This window comes from Corvus moneduloides, chromosome 16 (genome assembly GCF_009650955.1).
Source record: "Corvus moneduloides isolate bCorMon1 chromosome 16, bCorMon1.pri, whole genome shotgun sequence".
NCBI lineage: Eukaryota > Metazoa > Chordata > Aves > Passeriformes > Corvidae > Corvus > Corvus moneduloides.
This window is the reverse complement of record NC_045491.1, coordinates 1,228,699-1,248,361: the sequence shown is the minus strand read 5'-3', so window position 1 is coordinate 1,248,361 and position 19,663 is coordinate 1,228,699. Positions and strand designations below refer to the sequence as shown.

Below are 19,663 nucleotides of genomic sequence, written 5' to 3'. Positions count from 1 at the left end.
ATTTTTTTTTGGTGAAGGAGCTTAGGCAGAAGGTTAAATCTCAGTATAGAGAAACTCCTATTCTGTGAGATTTTGTTATGACTGTCACTTTGTATGTGCTTTAAAAGTAATTTCTATCAAACTGTTGCAAGTGTCACCTTGTTAGACTCAAACTACTGATGTTATTTACTTGGTTCAATCAAAGTACCACTTGGTTCTCTATCTGTGACTGGTTTGCACACCCACTGGAATAACTTGACTAGAGGAACTCAAAGCTAAAGCACAGATTTTTCAGGGACTGCATAATCAGAAAATAACTCAAAGGGAGTCTCATTTTACTTGCCTTAGCCCCAGACAGTTGTGAGCACTGTGTGTGAAAACTCAAGTTTACTAAAGGTGCATCCTATTACACTAATGCAATATCTTCCCTAATTTGACCAATTCTCTGAACAAAAGTTACATCTAGCAGATTTCTTGCCTTAGTTTCTCTAAAGTATTCAATATGCATGTGGAAAATTCCCAGGTAATCTGGAGGAGAGAGGAATCAGCACAAAAGAATGATTAACTATAAAGTGGTTAAAGGGGTAACAAGTGGTGCTGGAAGCTTGTGCAGTGCAGTTGTGCAAGTCATGGGCTTTAATAATTGAGTAAAAGAAGGAAAAAAGATTGCTTGATGAATAGTCCACTGTAAAGTCTTTCATACCAGGGGCACCATGGCATGGCATCTTTTATAAGTCCATTATTGCAGGGGGGGAGGGCAGGGCATGGTGTATTTTGACTCAAAGCCACACACTGCATGCCCATACATACAATGGTCTTGTGACATAAACTGGAAACTGAGCCAGACAGTTCCTGGTCTTTTAGCCATGACATCAGGATTGAAAGCTGGACAAGGCATCCATGGGGCTTTCCTCGAGAGCTGGTACTCAGCTGAAGCCTGGTGTTATCCAAGGCTGGGGTTGCAGAGATTCTCTGAACGTGTCTGTGGCGGTGGTCAGCAGTGGTGGGATTGGCTTCTGTCAGAGTGACAGACGTGCTCATGGGATTGTCCAAGGTGTGGGTGGCCCTCGAGACCATCACACACTGCTCACTTGGGGCAACAATTTTTAAGAGACAAATCTCATGTTTAATGTATTTTGTTTGGCCAGGGGCTGGGAACATCAAATAGCAAGAAATTGCCATGTGAGGCCTGTGTTTGGTCATATCTGCTGTAATTGAAAGTGCTCATAGAGAGTCCTTTGTCCTCAGCAGCTGAACACATCCTGCACGTTTGAGAAGGGTGTCAGACAGTAACACTGTCTCCAGCTGCAGGCATGAAATATGAACTGGGAGATCAAATCTGCTTTATGCTTCTGAGCAGGATTTGTTCTTTCTTTAATGGAGCAGCAGATTTCTCCCCATCCATTAAAGTGTGGATGGGCTGTTCTGCCACTTCCAAAGCTTGTGCATTTCCCTGCTCACTGGCAGTTTACTCTTTTTGTTGTTGTTGTTTTACATAGAAAATTGAGTTGCTTTTCATTTTTCTCATTAAAAAGGACCCTTTTTTTTGTTTAAAAACCTGTTTCAGATTTCGAAAGACTAAAAAAAAGTGGTAAAAGGTTACAAAAGAACAAAAGGTGCTTAGTGCTGTACAATTCTATTGTACAGCTGCTGCTAGGCTGTAGTTACTTTATGTTGAGGCAGAACTAAGCTGAGTTAATACCAGCCATCCCAGCAGGGGTTAATGGCAGGCAGAGGCCAAAGTATATAGCTTGTACAAGTCTGTTATCATAGTGATCCCCAGTGAACTCTGGTCATGTTGACAGAGGAAGAGGAGCTTGGATCAGAGAAAGGCTGTGGAATGCTGCATTTTCAGAACGGGGAGTGGGGAAGATGACAGGGTCTTCACTGTGCCTTTGAGTTTTGGGGCTTCCTTGTAAGTGATAAATACACACATAATTTGGGTTTTGGAATATGCAGTGGGATTAAATCCTTCCCCTCAAAGTAATGAGGTCTTTTGTAGCTCGGGTGATAAGCCAGGGCTCGATCCCGATTTTCTCCTGCAGAAGCAGTTGTATTTCTCAGTGGGGAGGAGCAGCAGGTGCCCATCTGTGTGTGTGCAGGGCTGTAGGGCTGCTACCTGCTCTTTGATCAGCATCTCACCTCTTGCTGGTTTCTTCTGCAGTCAGTGCTGGGGACGAGCTGGCCGCTATCCTGCAGGGCTGCTCGCAGTCAGAGATGACGGTGACGCTGATGTTGGGGGGTGGCACGGTCACACGGCGCAGCCCCTGCGCTGGGCACTCGGGCTGGTTCCGGAGCGGGATCCCTGCACTGTCTGCAGGCACTGCAGAACACACGTGGGATGCCCCAGACGTGCAGCTCTGGCTGTGCCAGGACACGTTTCAGCAGCAGCCGGGCAGAAATCAAATCCCCGTGGCTGGGATTAACGAGGTGATGCTGACAGAAGCTGAACGGACTTTTGTCAAGGGCGTGTAGTGATAGGACAAGGGTTCATGGCTTTATGTTGATAGAGGGCAGGTTTAGATTACATAGAAGTGAGAAATTCTTCACTATGAGGGTGGGGAGGCCCTGGCACAGGTTTCCTACGGAAATTGTGGCTGCCCCATCCCTGGCAGTGTCCAGGGCCAGGCTGGACAGGGCTTGGAACAACCTGGGATAGCAGCAGGTGTCCCTGCCTGTGGCAGGGAACTGTGGAATGAGAAGAGGTTTAAGGTCCTTTCCAACCCAAACCAGTCTATGATTCTGTGATTTATGGTGCAAATTATGTAAAATGAGACTCATAGGATTGTTTGGCAGAGAGCTAAACCATTGTCTGGGTTGGGCTTCATTTTTGTCTGGAGTAAATCTGTGTGGCTCACTTGAGCACACAGATCGGCTGAGGATATGCCATACGGTCCCTGTCCTGGGGATGACATGGATTCTACATCTCTATTTGTTCTTAGTATTACAGGAGTTATTTAATCTATACACATCTGCCTTGTGTCTGCACTTTGGGGAAGACATAATTTTAAATGCCAGTCATTTTTTGTCACTAGCTTCGAAGCTGTGGCATGTCACTTGCATTGAATTCTGCACATATTTTTTAGCTTGGGAGGCTTAAAGGGCTAAGGCAAAAATATTGGCCAATTTAAAGGAGGAATGTGTGTCATAAGGGAGGAGATTGTTTAAAGCTACTACCATTTTTCTATTTGTTACTTAGTTTTCATTGTGTCTGACATGAAAAATGGATTTAGCAGTTGTACTTCCAAAGTGGCAGAACTTAGCTTGTGTTGGGGAACACTTGCTGATACTCTTTTTATTTTAGAGTTGTGGGGCTAATCTAATGTTGAGTAAATGAATTAACAGTTCAGGTTCAGTGGGTAATGTATTTCTAAAAGAACTTAACTGTGTTAGAAGGAAAAGTCCAGTTGTTGTTAGGTGCTTTCAATAAGTGCAGCCTCCTGCTCACTTCAGGTGTTTTTGAGAAGTACCACCTTATGCTACAGTTTTGCAGAGCAGGGGATGGTACCTCTGTGTCCAGCAATGCAGCAGCAGTGTTTTGTTTTGTTAGGATGCAGATTAATACACCTATGCTGATACTTTAAAAAATGGACGGTTTTGGTTCTGAATGTCTTTGTCTCACAAACTGCAGCCATGGCACTGCCTTTACTTGTGCTTGTTCTTAGCTGGAAGTAAATGATATTCTGATGGAAGCCCAGGAGTCATGCAGTGTTACTTGGAAAGGAGCTCTGGAGGTCATCTTGTCCAACCTCCTGCTGGAAGCAGGACTGTGGCCAGCACTAAAGTAGGTCAGCTATAATTTTTTCCAGGCGGGATGAAAACCTCCAAGGACAGAAATTTCACAGCCTCCATGGGAAGCCTGTTCTGGTCCTGCATTACCCTACCAGTGACAATTTTTTTTCTGATATCTGTCCTGAACGTCCCAAGACTGTCACTGCTGCTAATGCCATGTAGCACCATGGAGAAGAGTTTGCCTCCACTATCTTGGTAAATACTCTGAGTAGTTTTAGGCAACTGTCAGATCATTCAGATTAGCTCTTCTTGCAATGCCTGGTTCCTGAACTGGCACAGAGGAAAGGAAGGGATGCATCTGGTGACCACCTTGACACTCTCATTGTCTGTTTTAGACTTCAGGCTTCATATGTCTTCTTTCCTTGCAGGTATTTTCCACCCAACTGTTTGCATGTCAGTGATTTGTTTTTCAGTGTTACTTGTGCCTAGGACAGATGGATTTATTGATTTTATGGTACAGGTGGACGTGTGTAGACCAAGATATTAATGAAAGCAATTCATACATACAGTGGGTGGTTTTCATATTTAAAATACCTTTTCTGGACTGTAATAAAAAGATTATTTCTGGCACTAAAAGTGCTTTTCTGTTTTCTCTATGGCTACTGGCCAGCCACCTGCCTGGGCTGTCCAGGTCAGAGCAGAGGCAGCAGTGGGTATGGGGGATTTGAATTTTCTTGCAGTTCACCTTGAAGACAAGTTCTGCCAGCAGTGTTTTAGCAAGCTGTCAAGAATTTATCCCAAGAATGTGGCTTGAGGGCACCTGCATAGTCAGAGGCTGCTGACTGTATGTAAATGGATAAAAAGTTTAGTGGAGTAAAAAGCCTTTGCTTATAGGCACAGACAGACATGCAGTGTCAAGGCAGATGACTCAGTCCTGTTGATCTTCGTTGCTGTCTTCTGCATTAAAGTGAGCTTCCCTTTAAAGCAGTAGCCTATGTGTGATTTAGGGCGTCTCTCATCTTGCTGATGATAGATTGTTTCCTCCCCGCTGTGGGGCACAACCGTGCTCCAGAGGTGGCACCCAGCTTCTGAGGAAGAACACGCGCAACTTGCTTTCCCAGGACGAATGCCCAAATGACAAAACAGAGGAGCCTCTGCTCACCAGGTGTGTCAGGAATCCTAAGTTTCCTCGTGCTGATGGCTGTGGATCCCAGGGCAGGCAGAGCCCGCTCTCCTTTCAGGAGTGACAGTATCGTGTTTAACAAAGGTCTGTCCTGTACCAGCCTGCAGCATTCCCATGAGAAAGGGACTTTGCTTTAGAGCTGGCCTAGGAGAAGGCCACTGCATGCAAGTCTACTAGAGATGTAAGTTTATGCTTAACTCTGAGCCCAAGAGCATTGGGGATAATTGGATGTTCCATGGTAAACTTGTTGGAGACTTTAGAGACTTGTCTGTGGCAAAAATACACTGGAAATAGAGTTTGAGAGGAGCTGAATCTCCCTTGTGGCTGTATTATTGTACTAACCATACAGCACTCCTGGTATGTGAAAATGTGCTGACCTTGCTGCTTCTGAGTGGGTTTTTTATCCAGCAAAAGAACAGCAACAGGACTTAAAATCACTGGTGAGATTATTCTGCAAGTGTGGCTTAATGGCTGGATTCCAGCCCTGACCTGGAAAGCTAAGTGCTAGTGACAGATGAGGAGCTGTCTTCCACATCTCATCTTGTCAGCTCTCATTGTTCTGACTTTGGCAGGAAAAATGCTGTTTACTTGAATACTTCGAAGGTGGTTGAAGAAGACTTTGGATGTGGTTGAAATGTGATTTTTTAAATTAATAACAGTCTGCCTTTCAATTCCTCCCACCCAAATATTGCAGCAATACTTGCTAATGATGAATAATTATGTCTCAATTTTAAGTGACACAAGTGCTATTGTTTACACAAAATATGAGATTCTTGTAAGACATGGGGCATATGCTTAGAGGGATAATGCATGAGAATCAGTTCTGCCTTCTCAGGGAGCCAAGCCTTGCAGAGGAAGATGACAGATACATGTGTTTATACACAGACTTTGTGGCTGGCTGTGTTTGCTTATCATTTGTCGTAAACGCAGAGACTTGCAGCACAGAGCACTAGTTCAGCATAAGCTGGGACATATGGTCCTCTCCAGCAGATGTGACACGAATTCCAGTGCTCACTGGACGTTTCAGGCTGATGACCAGCAAGAGGATTTATCCTGGTAAGCTGCTATGAGTATTCTTGAAGCTGTCCTGTGGATTGCTGCTTCCATTTGGGATTTTTCCATGGACAGGGCAGAAAAAGTATGGCCTGGTTTTCAGCTTGTATTGCTGGCAGTTCTTCACTGCTGAAGCAGCTACCTGGACTCATCTGGTACATTGCTTGGGTATGATGTTGCAAACTCTTGGGATAAAAATACTTACATGAAGCTACTGCTTCGGAGTGACCTGGTAGTTCATTCTTTCTTTCCAACTGACTCATCATTCTCCACAGACTTGATATTCCAACAGAAATAACTCACCAGACCCAGTGGTGAAAGCCCTGGGTGTTGTTTTCCATGACTTTCCTACTAACAAGACGATTCATGGTTATATTCTTCCCTCTTTTTATCTCCCTACACTTACCAAAATACATGTGATACTGCTACAGCCTTTGCTTTTAGATGATGTGTTATGATACACCCTCCATGTGTCATCTCATACTGACTACTAATTCCAGGCTGACCTGTAGTGTGTTAGGAATAGTCAGCAGAACTCTTAACACATTTGTCTTTCTGATTTACTTAAAAACCTCAAAAAACCTAAGCCCAAACAGCCTTATTATCACAGCCAAGAGAAACTTATAGAACAAACTACACACATGACCTGCATGTGTTATGAAAACAGCATAAAAACCACGAGAAGTTTGCAGAGATTTCCTAGAAAATATTCATCCACATTGTAAAACCAATGATAAATTTTCCTGCATCTGGCAATTATTATGCCACACTCTGCTCTTACTCAATGTTCACCCTGTTCATCTTAGGCAATAGTTACTCATTCCTGAGTTCTCTCACATACCAAGGTACTAATCTGCTTCTCATACAAACAGTCAGTGATCTGAAATTGCTACAGCACACCAGCACAGACTTGATTCAGTATCTGGTTTTGTTTGCTTTCTTTTGTTTGTTTGTTTGTTGTTAGGGAGAAAGAATCCAAACTGGATCAAAGTCTGTTTGGTCTCTGGAGCTGCACCCATGCCCCTACTTACCACCCCTGTGTTTAGACTTGCATGCTATGAGGTTTCAGAAGTCATAGGCACTACCCATCTGTATTTGCCTTAAATCAAACAACTTCTTAAATGGATTTTAGGTGTTTCATTTTTCTTTGCGTTCTTGGACGTAAGTTTGGTCTGATTTTCTGTGGGCTTTGCTTTCCTTGGCTTCTAAAATAATTTTATAAGGTGTTGCTTATTTGAAACGTGGTCATTGGCAAGTCCAGCTGTGCCCCTTACCCAGCTGTGCCCCTTACCCAGCAGTGCCTTGCTTCAGGGAGCTGCACACAGAATCAAAGTCTGCTCCAGAGGTAACAAATTACAAATGGGAGTATTATCATGACAATTGACTGTCATTATTGATGGGTTAGTGGAAGTGACTGTGCAAATACATATCAGTGTGTGCTGCTTTATTATATAGCTCTGCTGACTCAGGGTGATGTGCCGTTCACTCAGAGCCTGCTCACAGAGATAAGCACTGCTGTTAAACTGGTTTTTGTTAAACTATTTTAACACAAGCATGTGCAAGGTTTAGCTCTACCTGATTGATGCTTTTTAAACCTGGGGATTCCATAGTAGGGGTCGTCAGACCCACATCTGCTGAGCCCTGGGGGTGGCAGGGAAAGGGAAGGGCTGAGTAGGCTCCTGCATGGGAAGGTGACACACTGGGGTGTTGTCACCAGCACAGCATGATCACCTCCTCTGCTGCCCTCGGAGACTTAGCAGGGCTTGTTGGCTGAAGTGTTTAGATACAGCACTGGAAGCTGTGACTGTTGCCATTCAAATGTGGGTTATATCAAATACTGAACTTGAAGAGCAAGTGCAAGATTTTCAGGCTTGACCTGGAGAGTTTTCATGTCTCCATTTTCAATGTGAGAAACATTCACCATTACTGCTGATAACCCTTCTGTATGACGGTTGTGTACTTGCACTCTCCTTGCTGAAAGGTGTTTCCTGTTCATGATGCTGTAGCTGGAATTCTTCACAACATGAGCCACTTCAGCTTCATGGAGAGCATGGGACAGCAGAGTGCCACAGTCACAGCTCATCAGACAGAACTCAGCGTGCCAATGACACTGATGCAGATGGGCTGGGGGTTTTGCTCCTGGTTCATTGCTTAGCTGGAAACACATAGGCGTGTCTTCCTGAATGCCATGTAATGGGTAAGTATAAATGCCCTGCTCAAACAAGTTTCTATGCAAAAAAAGTAATCCTTGAGGGTTTTCAAATGTTATGGGACAAGCTGGAAATGAACCAGCCGATGCTGGTACTGATCACCAGCACAGAGCCAGGATATTTCTGTTTGTGATAAGGACAGGCTTGGGCAAGAGATTGTTGTATGAATTACTCAGGAAGCCATCCTTCTACAGAAAGGAAATCCTGTATTGGGCTGTGTGTGGTTTATAGTAACCTGGTCTGCTTGCAGGCTCTCAGATTAAGAAGTGCTACACCCTGCTGATAGTTAGCGAGCAAACAGACTGGCAGAGGTGGCAAGCACATCTGACTTAGTAAACAGAAAATATTTTAAGAGTGCATGTGCACTAACACCCCCAGTCCCTAAACTCCTTCATGTCCATGTACTGCTCTGGAAGTTTGGCTCCCTCAGCTGTTTGTGGTAGCAAGACACCCTCTCCTGTTTTCCCATCCCCTGCTGCTGTGACTGGCAGAGATTCATTAGTCCACAATAAAAAATGAATTTATGTCTGTCTGATGCTGTTGGTTTGTATTGTAGTTAATAGTATCCCATAAAATCTAGGAGTCAGAGGAATGGCAGACAAAGGATGTTTATTTTGATCATGGCATCTCCTTGGCTGGACCATCCAGTGGGCTGGGGAAGAGATGTGCTGGCAGCTTTGCTTTCAGAGGAAATCATTAGAAGAGTAATGACTGGGACATGAAGTCAAGTGACTGACCATTCAGACTTGTATTTTTTTGCAATCCATTCTTGTACTTTTCTGCTATAGACTGTTTAATAGTGCATTATAAGAAGCTGGAGGTATAACCCACTTGCTGTAGAAAAGCAGCTGTACAGCACTGGTGCAGGAGGGGATCCCCAGAGACTTCCTCCTGCACCTGCAGTAGAGATGTGCAGCTCTGGTTCAGCAGAGCACATACCACCCTGGGATAGCTGGGAGGAAATCTCAGGCTTGTGTCGCAGGTAGATCACAAAAGCATCAGACAAATATCATCACCTGTTCATGCCTTCTGTCTTTCTACCACTTCCTTCTACCTCCTCGGATGGTGCATTCTGCCTACGTCTCTGACCGTGGCTGGTGTACTGTAGCACGAACAGATGAATCAGAACAGAACACGTGTGAAATACTGCCAACTGTGGAGAAACTTTAATGGATGCTCTAACCCACTGCTTTCTTTTGCCTCTGCAAATCTCCCCTAGAGCTATCACACAGACCGTATATACTGGGGTATCTATTTTTAGCTCAACTTGTTTAAGAATAACATTATTCCTTATTTAGTGAGCGGGATATCCTGTATATGGGACATTCTGGAGTGAGTGTTTAGATAACATCGATTTAAACAATGGGTGATTTAAACAATGGTAGTAAAAATTGATGTTATGAATTCTCTCTGGTCGCACTTTTCAGGTCATGTTTACTAGTGTACTACCTATTATTTTTCTTGAGTACGCAACTGCTATTAAAAACTTTATAAAGCTGAGCACCTCTGGGATGTCTCCCACCTCTGATGTATTCAGTATTTTTCCCAGAGACTCACCCAGTGCTCAGGGAGTTATGAAGCAGCCAAGGTCCCAGAAAAGAGGCCATTGGCCATCTTTTATCAGCCCCAGGCTCTACAGATTTCATCTTGCCTCTGACTGAGGAGGCAAGAAAGGACTAGCTAGTAATTTAAACAGCGGTAGTAAAAATCAGTGCTGTGGATTCATTCTGGTTCTGATGTTAAGGTCACATTATTAACATTCAACCTATTGCTCTGCAGCCTGAGAGAGTCAGCCCCAGCACCACCTGGGCACGTAGAAGCACATGCTGAGCCTGCTTGTGCTGCCAGGCCTGCTGTGGCTGGTCACACGCTCCCGGCCCCAGCTGGCCCCTGGGCCTGTCCCACTGCCTGGGGTCACATCTGCATCTTCTGCAGCCCATGGGGCCCACGGCCGGCTGGGAAGCTGCGGCACTGCCCTGTGCAGAAGTCCCACAGGGTAACTGCTGTGCTGGTAGGCTCTCGGTCCCGCCGTGGGCAGCAGGCATGAAGGGCTGTGCCAGCTCCTGCAGATGTAGCTGTCTGTCTCTGAGCGTGGCCGTGGTGCAGCTAATCAAATCAGCCCCGCATGAAAAGAGACTGCAGCCTGTCTTGAAAAATCACTGTGCCTGGAGCAAGGCCCGAAGGCATGTGAAACATGCTGGCCTGGAGGGTGAAAAAAAAACCACAGGCTAGTAAAAATTGAATGTATGAGCCAAAGGTTCACAGAGTTCAACAGTATTTTCCAATAAAACATCTTGAAGGATCGGTTTAATACCAGCACAGCTGTGTTATTTAAACAGTTTGGAGGTTTGGGGGTGCAGGACAAAATCAAGTGATGGGTCACAGGCAATAAGCAGAACAATGAATGTTTTTGTCCCCTCATGCAGCCTTGTGAAGAAATATAGGAAAACATGAAACAAGGAGTGGGGAAGAAAGATGCTTTTCACATGCTGACTTTTCTTTGCAAGATATGGCTGTTGTGGGATGATATTTCTGAGTAGCAAGGCTATGGACTTAGCTGACTGGAGCTGTCAGAAAGCATGCTTTTGGTTGTAGGGCATGGAATATTTTGCTGGCTGAGATGTTATAAAATTGTCTATGGTTTCTTGCCTTTACACCTGCTTTATTTTTAATTTAAAAAAATCCTCAATCTCCTGATTGTAACTCCAAGAGCCAGAGTTGCAGTGATTAGGACTTTGTACCTCTCAAGTGTACTCTTGACTCTCACCCTAGTTTGGTTGCCTGTGAATTAATTCAGGCTGCTTGACCTTGGTTACCTAGTTCGACTTCGTGTGCAGCATCTTGGCTATGCAACAGAAGCTACTTCCTGTCAAGTATGATTTTTACATACTTGAAGTCATATTTTGTTTCATATAAACACAAATTACATAACCAAAAATTTGTATGGCATATCTCTTCATTCTCTGACCCATTCCTTGTTACAGCATTTTCAGCTTGTCGGGTTCAGTCTCTTGTGTTCAAGAACTGCTTTTCACCTTTGTGGAGCCACTGTGCAGATACAGCAATAGCAACTTTATCACCCGAAATTAAACCGAGCAGAATGCTTACATGATGGTGCTTAAACCTCAGCAAACAGCTTCAAAACTCTGTAAATATTTATTAAGCAAACAGAAGCTGAGGATGATGACCCTGTTCCCATCAATATTTGAGACAGTTTAACATACTCCCAGCAAACGATGTGTTAAAAATTACCTCAAATATCTGTGTAGATTTAACCCCCGGGGTTATTTCTTCCCACTTAATTTGTTAATGTCGGAATAATTTGGGCACAAGGTAAAAAACCCAAGGCTTTTGAATGATTCGATGACTGCAGGCAGCTGTTGGTACGGCAGCAGCCCTTACACACCCTGGTGCCCGGGCGTTGATGGCTTTGCTGCTCCTTTGGCACCGAGGCCCTCAGGCAAAGCTGGGGAGGGGAGGGACTCCCCTGCCGTGGGACAGGCCTGTAACACTTTTATTTGAGGAAAAACGTGCAACGTGGAGCTTGTGACACGGCACCGCAGCCCGGGCAGGAGTGCTCCCCCTGACACCGCCGTCCCCTCATGTGGGGGGACAGAAACTCGCAGTTTTTCACCAAAACACTCTGCAGGGCGCTGTTGCAGTGAGGGGGCCACGGAACCCGACTCTCGCTCCTCTTTCGGGGCCGGCACGGGCAGGGCTGTGGGGGGCAGCCGGCGCTCCTGGGCGGGAAGGCGGGAAACCGGGAAACCGGGACCGCGCGGGCGGCGCCGCTCCCCGCCCCGGGCCGGCCCCCGTCGGACAACGCCCCCGGCCCTCGGGCCGCCGCCCGCGGCATTTCCTCTGAGCTCAGCCGGCGGCTGACGCGGGGCCGCGTCCCTCGGAAGAGGAAGCCGGCAGCGATCGCGGCGGAGCGGCGGCCGGGGCAGGCAGGGGCGCGGCGGGGCGAGGGGCAGCGGCGCGGCCCGCGCTGGGGGCGGCCGGGGCGGCGGAGGAGGGGGCCGGCGGGGGCGGGCGCTCCCCGCCCGCGGGGCCGGGCGGCGGCTCCCCCCGCGGCCCGAGCCCCCGCCGCGCCCTGCCCGCCTCCCCGCTCCGCGTGCGGGGCTTCTGGCCGCTGCTGACCGCACTCTGCACCGCGCTCTTCTGCCTCTACCAGGCGCTGCGCGGCAGCGCGGCCGGCGAGGGCACGGGGGGCCATGGGGATGCGGAGGCGGCGGAGGCGGCGGGGTCTGGGGTGCCGCTGCTGAAGGGCTCGGCGCTGCTGCTGCTCGGCTGCCTGCTCGCCCGCTGCTGCGGCGCGGCGGGCTGCGGCCCCCGGCGCGGCGGGGCGCGGTGGGCGGCGGGGGCGCGGCGCGGAGCCCTGGAGCGGTTCCACGCGCGGCAGCTGCGGGTGTCGCCCCACGTGCTGGGGCACAGCAAGGCGCACGTGGGGCGGGTGGTGGCCGAGCTGGTGCGCGCCGCCAAGGCGCAGGGGCTGCAGCCCGGCCCGCTGGCCCTCAGCCTGCGCGGGGACTTCGTGTGCATCGGTAGCGCCTACGAGCAGCACAAGGTGCGGAGCCCAGACTGCTTCGACATCCTGGTGCCCCTGCGGCTGCCGCCGCACCTGGAGCCCCAACCACGCTGTGCCGACGGGCTGGGGCCATGCGGCGCCTTCGTCTGCGGCCTGCGGGCGAGGGACGGCCGGACACGACGCTGCCGGCCCTTCGCCGAGGGCTTCTGCGTGGAGCTGCAGGGCCGCAGCCACCTCTCCTCGGGGCTGGTGCTGCGCTGGTTCCAGGGCCATCTGCAGCGGTGCCTGGGCGCCGTGCGGTACCGGCTGCAGGAGCGCTGCCGCGTCAGCCTCTCGGCCTGCCCCGGGCACCCGCCCACGCTGCACATCCTGCCCTGCTCCGACTACGTCTGCTGCCACATCTCCATGGCCGTGCGCCTCATCCCAGCCATCCCTCTCGGCGACGCGCTCTACCTCACGGCCCTGCCGCCCGAGGGCCCCCACGGCTCCCTGGCCCCCGAGGCGCTCTGGGGCCTCAACGCCTCGCGCCAGGAGCAGCGGCTGCTGGGCTGGCTGAAGGAGCAGGCGCCGGCCTCCTCCTGCCACCTCAAGTGCCTGCAGATCCTCAAGGGCCTGCGGGACCTCCGCAGGCACGGCCTGGAGGAGCCCTTCTGCTCCCAGTGGGGCCGAGTGCTTTCCTCCTACGTACTGAAGACGGCCCTCTTCTCCGTGCTGCTGCAGGGGCCCTTGGAGGCCTGGGATGAGCGGTTCCTGGTGGAGCGGCTGGAGGACCTGGTGCTGTACCTCAGGGACTGCCTGCGCAAGCAGGTGCTGATGGATTTCTTCCTGGGCAACACCAGCATCCCCGAGGCCGTGGCGCTGCCCCGGTTCCTCAAGGAAGCGGCCCCCGTTAACCTGCTGTCTGCCTTCGACGGGCCCACGCTGGACCTTGTAGCCTTCCAACTGCTCAGCACCTGGATGCAGGCCCCACACATCATCAGGATGTACAGCAGTCCCCGGTACTTGCGCCCGGTGCCCGCCCCGTGCCGGCACACCGCTGAGCCCCCGGGAGAGTGAGCTGGTGGCTCGGAGAGCTGCTGTCACCCATGGGGCATCGCACACTGCCAGCGTGCTGGTGCTTCGAGAGCCTGCATCTGCCTGAGGACGGTGGGACTGATGAAATGTGCTTCTGTCGTTTTGTTCCTGACCTGAGAAGACAAGGCCAAGACTTACTAGAATTGTGATTCTCGTTCTTTGATCTCATTGGTTGTACGTGGGAAAACGTTGACATTTCTGGTTTGTTTGTCAAGTGTTGCCTTCAGTCGACAGTTTGCAAACTAAAAGGCTCAAACTGACATTTTTAGAAATCCATGTTAACTTTTTGTCTTAGTGGCAAACCCGAGTTTTTTCTGAGATTTTCTTTTTATGATGCAAAATCCATTTGGGATTTAAAAATCTTCTAAGTGCAAACAGCCCCCCCATCAATGTACCAAGATGTTCTTAAAATGTGATGAGCACTAGAGCATGGGTGTGGACCACAGTTTGAAATGCTCAGTGCCATGCTTTAAATTTCCTGGGTAATTGAGCACATTGTGCTAAATAGAAATGTAACACATGTTAATGTAAACCTGAGGGAAGAAGTGAAACTGCTCTCATAACAGGATGAAGAATCTAGCTTCACATTTGTGTTCAAGTGAAGGTTATACTGAAGGATTGAAATGCAAATAGAAGGAAACAAATAGCACTTTATTTTCACAAAGGCCTTATTTTTAGGATAATTGGCTGCACTAAATATTGCTATTGAGGAGGCATTAGTATTTTGTTAAAGGAGTGGTGTTTGAATTATCCCAAGGAAAACCTTTTAAAGAAATACTCTGAGGTTCATTTGTTTGTGGGTTCTAGTTGAGTGTTATTATTTGTTTCTGTATTCAAGCATTATTTTCTTAGAATATGCTTTACCTCAAGGACCAACAACAAAATAAGAAATTTTGTATTATATTTTGGAACAAACCTTAAACCAGTCCAAATCTCAGTGCCATAAGCTGACTGCTGCACCCTCCTGCTCCCTGGTAGGAGTTTGGTGGGATTTTTGGATGACTGCCTAACCAGTCGTCTGATTGTGTCAGTGTTTGAACCAAGTAACCTTGATGGGATTTTCTAGTGCTGTACTATAGCAAATTGTTATTTTATTATGGGAAAAAGGAAATAAAATATTTCAGGGTACTTCAGAATTATTTAGCACTGATTTGTGGTACAGTGGCACTCTTAGGCTACAGATTCTGGTGTCCTCTAAGTATAAACATCAGGCAGATAATTGCCACTTTTTGTCTGGTTATGTCCCAGTTGCTGGAATAACCTGTTGAGTTGTAATGCAGCCAGGCTTGCGAGTGGCCTCAGCTCCCAGTGCAGGTCTGCCAGGGTGTCAGAAAATTCAGAATTTCAAGTCCTTGCTTTATTTGGTCATCTGCTCAAGTATTTGATGTATTAAGTCCCAAAATGTGTTGCTGAATTGCTGGTGCTCAGGAGGCTGAGCATGTGCCTTGTTACCTGCCGTGCTGTGTCCTGAGTGAGCACTCTCGTATGAATTGTGAAGGACCACGTGTAACTTCTGGGAAGCTTTAGGATAACTTGAAGTTACTAACCTGCTCTTCCTTTCCCTGATGTGTTGGTGTGCCTTATTCACAGTTCTGTGCATCAGCATGAAACAAACATTTTCAAAATCTATTAAGCTTTATACAAATCTATTTTTCTAAATGGAAACACTCCCTAGGCAGATGTTTGCCTACTTCTGTCTATTTTAAAAACTGCTCTTGCAGTCTTATTTTCAGGTAATTATGGCATAGGTCACACCCACAAGCTGGGTTATTTTTGTATTCGAAGCACTGTGCTTCTTTCTAGAAATACAAATAGTGTATTTATAGGTAGTATTGATCAAATGTTCTTTGCACATGGTATTTAAGACTAAGTCAGCTACATTGGTGTTTCTGGTTTGTTTGGGGTTTTTTTTTGGTAGCAGACCATGATACGTACTATTTTTGTAGGCATGTGTTTCTTGGTATTTAAAATAAGATGCAGTTCTGCAATCAAAGCCATTGAATCTTTTGCCCAAAGAAGAACTAGATGGCCAGCCCATGGTATTGTGGCTTCCTGAACTCTTGACATAAAAACCCTTGAGCAGTTAATTCTGGCATCATGACTGCTTCAGTCAGCTGTCTGTCTGTTTATGTCACTGCATCCCTGTCTCTGAAAAGGGATCTTTTCTCTGGAAAGGGGTGTATGTTTGTTTAGTATTGCCACAGTACATGGAAACCTGTAATGGACTTGGTAAGAACTTTCTCATTAAAATGTCGTTAGGTCAGGAGGAGAGAGTTGCATTGGAAAATGCATGACAAGAAGAGATGGTGGATAATGTAAATAGTATAGAAAATGGAAGGTGGGCTGAGGGGTGAGTGGGGATGATGGTAAACTCTCAGTGAAGATGCATTGCAAACAAGCCAAAGGATGTGGGGTAAAATTGGAGGAGAACTATTGAAAGCAAGTGGATTTGGAGTGTAGGGTAAAGAGATTTAGGTGGGTTTTGCTATGACAATGTTTCCAAAGCAGGTGAATCCATCAGGATAAAAAGTGAGGCAAACCCTCAGTTTATTAGCTGTGCAGGCAGATCTTCAGTGTGAGTTTTTGCTCAGCAAGGCATGTTTTGAGTTCATGATGGAGAAAATGCATGGGTTTGCTTTCACCTTAAGCTTGGGTGAGCCTTCTTGAAGTGAGGGGGCATCCTGCCATGAGGCAGTGTGTGTGCACTTGGTGGCTCAGTTGTACAACTGAGATATTAAATGTATTCTCCCCATCTGTTCTAAAGCATGCATTCGTGAATATGACTGACAAAAGGAGCTGATAGAAGTTGGGTTTCTGTTACAGTGTTCATCTTATTCCACAGAAACATGACAGCACTGGTACCTGCTGTGTGCTGGAGCTGTTACAGGGCCTTATCTGCAGGGAGGTGCACAGAGAACTTGACCCATATGAGTAATCCTGTGGGCCTTTTGCCTTCTTCCTCCTTTCCCAGCCCATGGATACACGACACGGTTATGAATACCTGTTTGCTAAGGCTGTAGCTGTTATAATGTACCATGGATTCAGTGGGGTTGCCTGTGTGTGTGTAAACAGAAACACAAACACAGAAAAAAGAGCATGTTACTTAGCACTAATGTGGGCTCTTGGTTCTCTTACCTGCAACCTAATTTTGCAAATATTGTGCAAATGAAGTTGTTTTTCTTGAACGTTGATTGGGAAGAGGAGTCACACCTGCAAGAGAATTAAGTTCATTTACAGTACCAAAATTCATATCTGTGATTTCATTTTGTATTGAAAAATGCTGTGTATTTCTCAAAGGCTTTATATTTTATCTGACCAAATATCTTGCAAACATTCCTTTTTTGATTTTGAATCTTTGCAGAGTAATGTAAATTTTACGTGTCTGTTTGTAGTGGACATTCCTGGTACAACTATTTTTTGCTGGTTAATCATAAGACCAAAGATAAAACTGAAGTGTTGAGCTGCTATTGTTTTGGTTTTTAAAAAGTGTTTATAGGCTCAAAGTGTCAGCCCGTTTTAATGAAACGTTTATAAATTCATTTCCTATTTAATACCAAAATACATTTGCACTTTTATTGTTTCCATAAAAAGTTGGTGGTTTTGTTTGAATATTTCACTGTAATAATAAACAACTGTGTTAAAGCATCTGTGCCTCAAAATTCAAATTCCTTCTTACCTTTTTTTCAGTAAAAGCTACCTGCAGCCCAGAACTGTGATTGGCAGGTTTATGTGCTCTTCAGGAGGAGACTACTAAAGTGGCAAAATGATGGAAAAGCAGGAAGTCCACGCCTTGGGGGTTGTGCAGAGGGATGTGGAGGAGAGCCAGAAGAGAGAGTGGAGCACGGCTGGCTCTGTCTGTGGTGGTGCTGACTTCTGAAATGGAGCGTGTTGGGGTTTGTGGTTGGCTTGCTCAGAGCTCTTGTTTCCTTGGCTCCTGTTTTGGGTTGCTGCAAATCTGCTCTTTCTGGTGCTTAATGAAAAGCAAGGACTTCATTTCACAGTATCTGTGTGATCTCTTCAGCATGGCATGTAGAGACACATCTCCGTTCCAACCCGTGCAGGTCGTGCTTTCATTAAATATGGGAATAGCCCTGCTGAAGCCAGCAGGAGTTTTGTGGCTGGGCCAGCATATTACCCATCCTTTATTAGTCTTTGGTAAGATGCTAGAACTATACACAGCTTGTGCTGGTGTTCCCTATTAATGAAGTAACAGCAAGACCTTGAGCTTTTAAATGGTTGAGTCAAAGCCAGGCTGGAAGTGGCTATCTCCAGGTCTCTGTGTGCCTGCCTTTACCTTGCAGGGAGCTGCTTCTCTGAGAGGGGCAGCAGTTGCTGGCACTGTGGCTAACGGGCTTCTTTCTGGCAGAGGCTGGGAAAGTGTCAAGGTTGAGTGTCAACACTCAGCCACCAAGTTGGCATGGTGAAAATATTTAGAACTTCACCTCTAATAACATTATCTCTTATAAATGGCTTCCTTAGAAGCAATAACCATCCTCTGGTCTCCACTCAGTCCTTGCTCTGAAGTATTTCTCTGTTTGAAGCCTGAGTTCCTATTCAACAGAAAAGAAACACACGACTTTCCTTTTGTGATAAATCTGTTAACAAAAAATCAACTGGCCTAAGGACTTGTGTGCTTGGTGTTTAAAGAAAAGCCTGTTTGCATCCAACTCATTGGATAAATTGTTTAAAATCTTTCCATCCTTGTGCAAATACCTCCTTGTAATGCAGCCAAGGTCAGCAGTGAATTGCTGATTAAATACTGCTAATGCAAGTTAAAGCTGTCTGGAAGGGAAGGGAGCCTTATTTGTGCATCCCATTTTCATAAGGCTCCAAAAGAGTTCAGACACGGAAAATTTGCTGTTCCAGGCTGGTTTATTTCTTGTGTCACCTCTTTAAATGTCTGCCTGGTGAATCTTCCCTGAGGTAAGTGACATAATTTCAGTAGCTGGCAGAAGAGCAGCCAGCACTAGGAAGCTGGTGGTTGAGGAAGGAATAAGGGCTGGGACCCCTGGAAGCACAAGGATTCTCCTTCAGTGCTTGCTGATGCTTTGGAGCACGGTGCTGTGGTCACTGGAGAGGTTGAAGGAGCTCCCAGCTCTAAAATAAGCAGGACATGGAGGGCTGACCATGGATAGACCTGTCTGGGCTTCTCAAACATATGCGGTGCCTAATTAAGAGACTGCCTCTGCTCTTGTGCATGTGCCTTCAGTGTCCTGTTTTAAACAGGTAACCAAGAACTGGCACATTTGCAACTGCTTTATAAGAGATCAGCAGCAGAGCTATAGGTAACAGTGTGTTCTGTGTCTGTAAACAGGCTGTGGAGTCAAGTAACATTTATATGCAAAACGCTTAAAGGCTGTTACCAACGTGTGTGCATCAAATGTCATCGTGTGCCAGGCTCTGTGTTAAGCCTTGTTTTTTTCCTTTTAAAGGATAGCAACGCTGATTCAGAGACTTGGAAAAATTCAGTGTACTCCAATGACAGGCTGCTTTTCTTGACACCCCTGGGAGTTCCTGCCCCCTCCAAAAAAAAAAGAAAAGAAAAAAACAAACCCAAAACCCCCGAAAAAATGGGACCAGAGCTGCATAGAGAATACTCATCTCTTTGGGCTGGGCTGGATGTGATAAAGATTTGTTAGTGATTTCATGATACTTGTGATTCTCTATTGGCTTTTATCCCTGCCACAGGGTCCATATGATAATCTGGGGGGGGGGGGAAGGGGGATGTAAGGAATTGAGCAGACAGTCTTGATGGAGATTGTGCTGCCAAGATTACCAGCTATCAAATTAAAGAAGAAAAGTTACCAAAAATTACCAAAAATTTATGATGGATTCTTAGGGGAGAAAGTGAGAAAGTTGCTTTGAAAAGTCTCACTGTACTGACTAAAAACAAATAGCTGTAGA

General features: G+C 46.7%; 1 protein-coding gene across 1 annotated transcript; it reads left to right on the top strand.

The window, feature by feature from the left end:
- Window positions 1-12,196: 12,196 nt before the first annotated feature.
- ITPRIPL2 (ITPRIP like 2) lies at window positions 12,197-17,404 on the top strand (the record flags this gene model as incomplete). The annotated part of the gene is made up of 1 exon (XM_032126351.1): window positions 12,197-17,404. A coding segment is annotated over one exon (1,545 nt), but the record flags the coding sequence as incomplete, so codon positions are not given.
- Window positions 17,405-19,663: the final 2,259 nt, after the last annotated feature.